This window comes from Cyphomyrmex costatus, unplaced genomic scaffold, assembly GCF_001594065.2.
Source record: "Cyphomyrmex costatus isolate MS0001 unplaced genomic scaffold, Ccosl1.0 scaffold296, whole genome shotgun sequence".
In the NCBI taxonomy this organism is placed as follows: Eukaryota; Metazoa; Arthropoda; class Insecta; order Hymenoptera; family Formicidae; genus Cyphomyrmex; species Cyphomyrmex costatus.
The window spans coordinates 97,721-106,164 of NW_017277082.1; the positions used below are offsets into that span (position 1 = coordinate 97,721).

General features: G+C 30.7%; 3 protein-coding genes across 3 annotated transcripts; 2 read left to right on the forward strand and 1 right to left on the reverse strand.

Annotated features, from left to right (window-relative positions):
• The first annotated feature begins 365 nt into the window (after positions 1-365).
• NP15.6 (NADH dehydrogenase [ubiquinone] 1 beta subcomplex subunit NP15.6) lies at positions 366-1,137 on the forward strand. Its single transcript, XM_018541605.1, has one exon. It carries the CDS (start codon positions 614-616, stop codon positions 1,046-1,048), a length of 435 nt encoding a protein of 144 aa, XP_018397107.1. The 5' UTR covers positions 366-613; the 3' UTR covers positions 1,049-1,137.
• Positions 1,138-1,874: 737 nt separating this feature from the next.
• Grasp65 (Golgi reassembly-stacking protein 2) lies at positions 1,875-4,821 on the reverse strand. Its single transcript, XM_018541600.1, has 7 exons — positions 4,612-4,821; positions 3,873-3,953; positions 3,566-3,769; positions 3,260-3,477; positions 3,084-3,168; positions 2,626-2,920; positions 1,875-2,310 (listed from the first exon to the last, which is right to left on the reverse strand). The coding sequence occupies exons 1-7, from the start codon at positions 4,672-4,674 to the stop codon at positions 1,895-1,897; spliced, it is 1,362 nt and encodes a 453-aa protein (XP_018397102.1). The 5' UTR covers positions 4,675-4,821; the 3' UTR covers positions 1,875-1,894.
• Positions 4,822-6,052: 1,231 nt separating this feature from the next.
• Positions 6,053-8,007, forward strand: LOC108775278 (uncharacterized). Its single transcript, XM_018541588.1, has 3 exons — positions 6,053-6,294; positions 6,477-6,629; positions 7,732-8,007. The coding sequence occupies exons 1-3, from the start codon at positions 6,280-6,282 to the stop codon at positions 8,005-8,007; spliced, it is 444 nt and encodes a 147-aa protein (XP_018397090.1). The 5' UTR covers positions 6,053-6,279.
• Positions 8,008-8,444: the final 437 nt, after the last annotated feature.

Here is an 8,444-nt window from a genome sequence, read left to right on the forward strand (position 1 = left end):
GCGAAAAGCGGAAGAGCAGCGATCAGAACTTGCGCTGGTAGTCGACTTTCTGTTAGCTACTTACCTGCAGACAGGTAAACTTTACCAAAAGATGGAACAATCGGCCCCTATACTACTTGCTACGAGCGCGAGTTTTGATTAACTACTGCTCTTCCGTTTTTCTGTCAAGGTATGAACCCGCCCTAAAGCGTGTTCTACAATACACGGAGTAAGAAATTGACCAATAACAATTGATTATTCTTCTCACATTCGACTGTAATTGGTCAATTTCTTACTGTTACTTCTTACTCCATGTATTGTAGACGATGCATATGTTGCGTCCTTTAATCGCTCAGTGAACAGATTGCATTCTGTACATTCCAAAACCTATCGAAGAGAAAATATTGCAACCTTTTAACTGATGAGTGTACACGAATATATTTGAAGGAATTATATATATATATATATATATATGTATATATAAAATATCTAATTTTCTTCTCTCTGGATAGTGGATTCAATACACGCAGTTCACTTGGTATTTACGTAACGTGATTGAGACTCGCACGAATTCCTCGTGACAATCGTCGCTGATCATTGTATAGCAGAAGAACGCAAGAGTACTTACTAAACGATGACAGCGTTATTCCGTAGAAATTGCATGCTAAGTTTGCGCCGGGGCTTAACTCTAATGTCGCCCAAGGAGACAACGATATATCGTAATATAGCGACGACACCGTGCCGTTACGACGGGATCAAGGAAGAGACGAAGCCTGTTAAGAGGAAATGGATGAGTTACGGCTTCAGTGAAAAGGACGAAGCTGAAGATATTCATGCCTTACACCAGACCATGTTTGTCTGTATAAGCATAGTCTTTGTAGTTGGATTCGCCGTCGTGGCCTATTTACCTGATGTCAGAGGCAAAGACTGGGCACAAAGAGAAGCTTACCTGCGACTCCGTTATAGAGAGGAACATGGACTTCTTCCCATTAGTCCCGATTATATTGATCCATCAAAGATAATATTACCAACTGACGAAGAATTAGGTGATACAGAGATTATTATTTAAAAACAATTAAATTTTGAGTGCTGTTACTACCTATCTATCCACTAGTACTTGTTATATTAATTGAAAGTAACATGTAATAAACACAGCTTTTGTGTAGACTGATATTCTTTATCCATTTCAATTTGGAAAAAAAAACTGACCTCAGTTTTGTAGTCTTTAAAACAAAATTTTATAGATACATAAATATATTGTTTTTATATTAATACATGTACTAATTTTTATAATTTTAAAATTATAGGTAATATACACAAAATTAATATAATTTTTTAATGATATAATATAGTATAACTATGATTTTGCGATTATTTTATTTATGTACAATATTACATGATTATTCTGTTTAGTGCATATTAAAAATGTATTATGCACATCACATTCTCAATATTTATGAAAAGAAATAAAACTTAGGAAGGCATTTATAATCTTTCCTTGGTGAACAAAAGTTTATGTATATATATATATACATGTATATACATTCAAATATATATTTAACATATATATGTATACATATAAATAATAAAATGTTCACTAAGAACTAATTATACATACCATCTTAGTTTTACTAGCTCATTTTCTCTTGTCTCTAACAGTTTACAATGGACAAAAGATTCAATTTTATTTAACTGGTATGCTTAATAGTATACTTTATTAAAGTGAAAATTAGATCTTCCATTTATTTTAAAGAACATTGGGCGCGTTCAGCAGATTCAACAGTTGAGTGAGCGCTCGCTGTTATTGGTGTATTCTTTTAGATCATCCAATCAGAATTTTAGATCTGGAAGAATACATCAATAACAGCGAGCGCTCACTCAATTGTTGAGTCCGCTGAATGTGCCCATTAATTCTTTACTGTGTGGATGTTGGCAATGTTATCGTTGGAGCAACGGTAGTAGTGTTGATACTGGGTGGTAATTGATTTTGCTGTTGAAGAACAGATGGATAAAAGGAAGTGTCTTGTGGGAGAGAGGCGGTGACTGTGATAGGTGGCATTCCTGGCAGTGAGATAGGTGTTGTTACAACGTGAGACTGAGCTATATTAAAGCCAGCAGTTGTGTTTGTACTAGGAATAGGACTTTGCTCTCTCGGCAATATTGGGATATTGATTGTGGTTGTGTTATGACCAAAATTCTGCTCTCTTTGTTGTCCTGAGGTATTAATTGATCCAGGTAGTGCAATTGAAACTTCATAAGAATTGGTAACGTTTGGTGGTAACCCCGCAACAGTTGGCATGCCAGGAATGTTTGGAGTTATTGGATAAGTGCCTAAACAATTAAGTAGATAAATTAGCAACGATTTAAATAATTTCATGTTATGAAAATTCATAAGCATTATAAAATACTATAAAATCTGTCTCTTTTTTTTTTGCTAAAAATATAAAAACTTTGATGTTTAATAAAATTTGTAATAGAAACATAAGAAATATTTAGTAATTTATTACAAATTAACGTTTTGAAAAGGATCATCTATAAATAACAGTTTATTAATTTTCAAAAATTAAAAATTTTTTAATTTATAATTGAACAATACAAAAAGTATATATATAATATATTTAAAAATTACATAAAATCTGTACATACCGGGTGTAAAACTAGTGGATTGATTTGGAAACATATGAGGTCCCGAACTGGCGGGTGAATAGCTGTCAACAGGACCAGTGAAATTGACTTGATTTGCTGGTTGCATTTGCATACTTGGTCCAGGTATACTTTGAACAGATATAGCTTCCTGTTCACTTTTTAAATTTTTTATCGAGCTATCCATCGGAACGGTGGAATTTGGTGGAATTAATTCGGATGTTGTACTAACAATTGGATTTATTTCTGCCACAGTAACATTAGCAGTCACTGCTGGTTGTGTTTGCATTACAGTATTCTGAAATGAGAACATTTATAGTATGTGTAAGTGTATTTAGTAATATAACAATCTTTGAGGAGTTTATAAAGCTACTATCTTTCATAATGTTGTTAATCATGCACATTTTTTTTTAACTATTCAAGTGTCAATACAAAAATATTTATTAATATCAACTTTTTACCACATATAAATTAGCAGATATCTGCTTCGGTACGCATCTGACTGGTATTCTGTGTAAGTATCCATATCCAATTCCACATCCCAAACTATATTACATAAGTACAGAAAAATTTAATATCTATTTGCACTATTTACAATATCTCAATTATTGGCTCTACTGTATGAAAAACTGTGTACCTTCCTTCTCCACCCCAAGTATTATTAGGTGTGATAGTCACTTCTCTACAGGAATCATTCTTAGTGTTATATACATACAAGATGAGAGGTCGTGATTCATGCGCCTCTATTAAAGTAAATAAATCCTCGCTTTCATGGAGAATGGAGTCTGCTCCGATAATGTAATCAGTGAATGGCCGTAAACCGGCTAGTTCAGCAGGAGATGATGGATGTACTTCCTGCAAATATCAATATTTTCACTATAATTTGCTATACAAAATTAATATGACTATACAAAATTAATTTATATATGAATTTTATACTCACAAGTATATGCCAAACATTCTCATTAGCGCCTTCAAATGAACAGAAACGTATACTAACACCCAATAAACCCTGTCCACCCCATGTCATACTCGGAACAATATTTATCCGCCTTACAGACTGTGTTTTACTACTATACACTGTAATTGTTAATTCCTTATTTACACCAACCTTTAGAAGTTCCTTCAAAGTATCGTTATCTTGATCCTAAAAAGAACATATGTAGCAAAATAGGGATACAATATATTTATTATAATTATATAAAAAAAATATATATATATATCTTTATTATAGCACAAAATAATCATACCAGACGCGTATTGCCAATTGCTACTATAAAATCAAAGAATGCTTCTAGTCCTGCTTGTTGTCCAGGAGAACCTTCTTGAACCTGCCAAAAATCATATTTACATTTTATATTTTAAAATTTCTTGTTAATTTTTTGATAACAAAGGTACAGATAAAATACAATTCAACAGTTAAGTTATTCAATTCTAAAAAATATGGACTCTCTTTCTAATAAATCTATGGCTTTAGATTAAAAAAAATATCTAAGTAAAAACTTAACATCCTTACGATAAATGGTACATTTCACATTTTCATTGATTATGAGAAAAATTTTGTTTTTTAATGCTCATTGAATGATAGTCATTGAAAAATAATTTAAATAAATCTGGAATACTTTTTGCAAAATATTTTATTTTGTAAAAGGTATTCCAGATTTATTAAAATCATTTTTCAATGACTCTATCATTCAATGAGCATTTAAAACCAAAATTTTTCTCATAGTGAAAATGTGAAATGTACGATTTGTCATAATAAAATCAAACAATAACAAATCATGAGTGACATTCTTTATAATCAATATGTTAAATTTTGCAAATTGGGTCACACAGAGAGAGAGAGAGAGAACTTAAATTAATAAAAATGTAAGTGCTGTCCAGGTGTATCTTCCAAGAAATTTTGTTATTGTTCTCTGTAGTATTAGTAGAACAAATTTCTAAAAGTAGACAATACTTTGGGTGGTTACTTTTGACAGGTCATCTTACCCTCAATACATGGTAACCTTCTGTACCGCCTCCCGGTATCTCCACGCTGTGAGAGGACCCCATATCTGCCGAGAGAGCTTCTTAGGTCACTCGAAATAAACAAGAAAAAGACATTAAAATAATTGTCGATCGTGTGACTTTATGAAAGACACAAATGACATAAATACGTGGCACTATCGTAACGTAAACCAAACGAAGTCACGACGGCCATCAGCCTGCATCAGCCGTGCAGAAATGCGTTCCAAAACGTTAACTGTATAATTGTAAGTCTGTTCTTATTCTACTCCAAGTTCCGAGTATCGATCATGTAACTTTTATGTCCGTTTCCACCAATAGCTGCGTTCGGCAATGCAAATCTGAGACATCGGAGTGCTCTTTTTCTATAGTGCACGTGACATATGCTACAATTGCTGCGTTCGGTAATAGCAAATCTGAGGTGTCGGAGTGCTCTTATATTATAGCATATGTCACGTGCACTATAGAAAAAGAGCACTCTGAATCTCTGATGCCTCATGGGCCTTCTACAATAAGCAAATCATAAGTCATAAGCTAGAAATGGACCAATCACAGTCGTCAATTTTTAGTTTCTTAAGCCTACGGCACACGGTGCTTGTTTTCCTGCTGGATTGCTAGCTGGATTAGAATCTTGCCACCGTATTGGCTGCGGTGCTGAAAGTGCCAATATCGCAGCCAATCCAATGGCAAGAATCTGATCTAGCTAGCAATCCAGCAGGAAAACAAGCACCGTGTGCCGCTGGCTTTATTGTAGAAGGCCCATCAGATTTGCATTGCCGAACGCAGCTAATATAAGAGCACTCCGACACCTCAGATTTGCTATTACCGAACACAGCTAATATAGTAGATTAACTTTAATCTCGGTTTAATTTACTGTTCATCTTTTTTTAATTTTTAAAATTAGAAAAAAAACGTAGAGTAAATTGAATCGAGATTAACGTTAATTTACATTGATGGAAATGGGCATTAATCCGGATCTACAATAGGGGATTGATTCTGTATCTTGAAACAAGGTGAAAATTGCAAATGTGAGCGATTTACTGGAACATTTATAATTTCATTGGTCAATACCTAGTAAATTTGCTCACTTTTGTAATTTTCACTTTGTTTCGAGATACAGAATCGACCCCCAGCTGTTTTAAATCTACGTAGCTTTAAAGCTAGCGGCACACAAAGCATGTTTTTCCGCTGGATTGCTAGCTGGATCAGATTCTTGTTATCGGATTGGTTACAATACTGGCACTATCAGCACCGCAGCCAATACAATGGCAAGATTCTAATTCAGTTAGCAATCCAGCAGGAAACTTTATTTTAATTACTTTATTTATTTTTGTATGTACATACACACAATTTTCTATTTTTTTTTATAATTTGTCTGTCGTTTGATTTTTGGTTTGTAACATGATGCAATATGAAGTTGGGTTTTCTTAGTGGAATTAATAGATATAAATTAAATTTCACATCTCTGTCATGTCGAACTGTAAAAATTTCTCAGAGTTTTAAATTCTCTCGTTGACTGAAGTCAATATAAGAAATGCAGTTCGTTAAATACAATGAATTATTACAAACAAGAATCTTGATCAATTTTATTGCGAAACAATTTGCGATTGACAAGGCTGCAAATAGTTTGTGAAAAGAAGAAACGCATCAGCAATGTGGATCATTTGTGTAAGAATTGTATTAATTATTTTATATTTATTAATTAATATTTAAGAATTTTACATTATGTAATTTTATGATTTTAATATAATTTTTATACAAACGACAAATTTACAAATTTTATGATTGTAAAATTTGAGTAACTTAATCTTGTTTTAATTCTGATGATTTAATAAATATTTTTATTATAGATACTAATTGGACTTTTCCAACTTATAATTCTGTTGATGTTGTCTGGTATCCTATTTTCCGTTGCTGCCGTTTCACGTTTGATGGAAATAACAATTATTCTAATATATCCTACAACTATATTTTTATTACGGCAAGCTGCAAATTTAATCATTGTAAGTATATAGAATTTCATTGATCATAATTGTTTTTGAAACTCTGTTTCTTTAAATCTTAGTCTATATTTCAAATAATTCTAATATAATATAATATAGTACGTAATATATAGTAATGTCGTAGTAATATTGCAATATATCACACAAATATTACATATTAAAAATATAATATCATAGAAATATTATTGATATATTACATGTTAATAACCACCATTAAAATATCACAGTAATATTACAGCAATATTATAATGCCTTAAATAACAGAGTGACATTTTAATTAATAATGTTTTTATCATGTCTTATTAACGTTAGAGATGTCGTTAAGACATCATTTAAGATATCACATAATTATACACATATAATTTTATAATTTATATAATATTTAGCTTATTATTACTCTTTTACTTTATTATAATGTTGTGTAATAGTTATTGTATTGACAATCAGTATTATTTTCCAATTATGTAATATTATATGAAATAATTTAATTCTTCTCAATAAATATTACATAAATATAAACATTATATGAATATCGTAATTCATAAAAATATTACATAAGATAAATGTACTAGTTAATGGATATGAACCAATTGTTGGACAAAATGATGAAACATTTCAAATATATAAAGCTTTTGATGGTACGATTCTAAATTAATTTGTAATTAAATTTTTATAAACAATAAATTTATTATTTATAATAATAATAAATATTATTTAATATTGTACATATCATTAAAAGTTTAATATTTACAATTTTGTACCACTTTGTCTAACGAATTGATTCATATCTACTAACTGCCCACTAACTGGTACATTTACTAATATTAAAATGATTATTAATTAAAATGATACTTAAGTGATACATTGTAATATTACTGTGACATCTCAGTAATATTTCAGTGACATTTCTGCTGAATTTTATTATAATATTGGAATGGAAAAATGATGTTGCTGTGATATATCACTATGATATTATGTGCTCTATGTAGGTTTTATTATATAAAAGAGAATTAAAAAATATTTTATTAAGTAATATGTAACCAAGACCAGGGGCAACTATAGCTCCATGGTCAGTTAATTTTGAACACCTGGTCCTGTACAGCTTCTAACAATCTTGATGGCAAGAATGACATCTTTGGCGTTTCACAAACTATGCACTCTTGTTAAATGTGATCAGCAGCAGGAAGCAACTCCTCAACAAGAACCTCGTGCTCAGCTTCAGCTTGATACGCAAACTCCTTTCGTGCCATATAAAACTAGTATCCTTGAAGAAATACCACAAGATTTTCGGCCTTTAAAAGATGAATTTTCTGCTATATTATCAGCAGACAAGGGTATAATTGAACCTGCGCAAAATCAATCACGTGATAATAGCTAAATGGAAAAATCAATTATACACAAAGATACTTAATTGATACCGTTGATGCTGTTGATAAAAAAGAATTATTTACAATTATAGAAAGAGAATTATGTGTACAAAATAATTAATTTTATTTATACGAATGATATACATATAAACATAAAATCAAATGTATTTTATTAAGAAATCTATTGTATAACTATCTTTAAAAAATTAAATTTTTTTATATGTTTATGAAGAAAAGATAAAAAATGTTAAGAACTATTTTAAAATAAATACACTAGATATATAAATATGGGTAAACTTGGTGAAGTAGTCAGTTTATCGCTTCGTTAGTGCAATTAGTTGAAATTTCATATTATATAGCAAAATTTATTGCATAAGTCGCATATTTTGTAAACATTATTTGAGATATCAATATATAAAATTTTGTATACATTGTGTAATAATTTTTT

Bases quoted from the DNA above. Each gene is read 5' to 3' on its own strand.
- NP15.6 (XM_018541605.1), top strand. From the start codon at position 614: ATGACAGCGTTATTCCGTAGAAATTGCATGCTAAGTTTGCGCCGGGGC.
- LOC108775278 (XM_018541588.1), top strand. The intron at 6,630-7,731 runs GTAAGTATATAG...GGTCCTGTACAG, and splicing joins AAGCTGCAAATTTAATCATT to CTTCTAACAATCTTGATGGC.
- Grasp65 (XM_018541600.1), bottom strand. From the start codon at position 4,674: ATGGGGTCCTCTCACAGCGTGGAGATACCGGGAGGCGGTACAGAAGGT. The intron at 3,954-4,611 runs GTAAGATGACCT...GATTTTTGGCAG, and splicing joins AAGGTTACCATGTATTGAGG to GTTCAAGAAGGTTCTCCTGG. The intron at 2,921-3,083 runs GTAAAAAGTTGA...TTCTCATTTCAG, and splicing joins TATCTGCTAATTTATATGTG to AATACTGTAATGCAAACACA.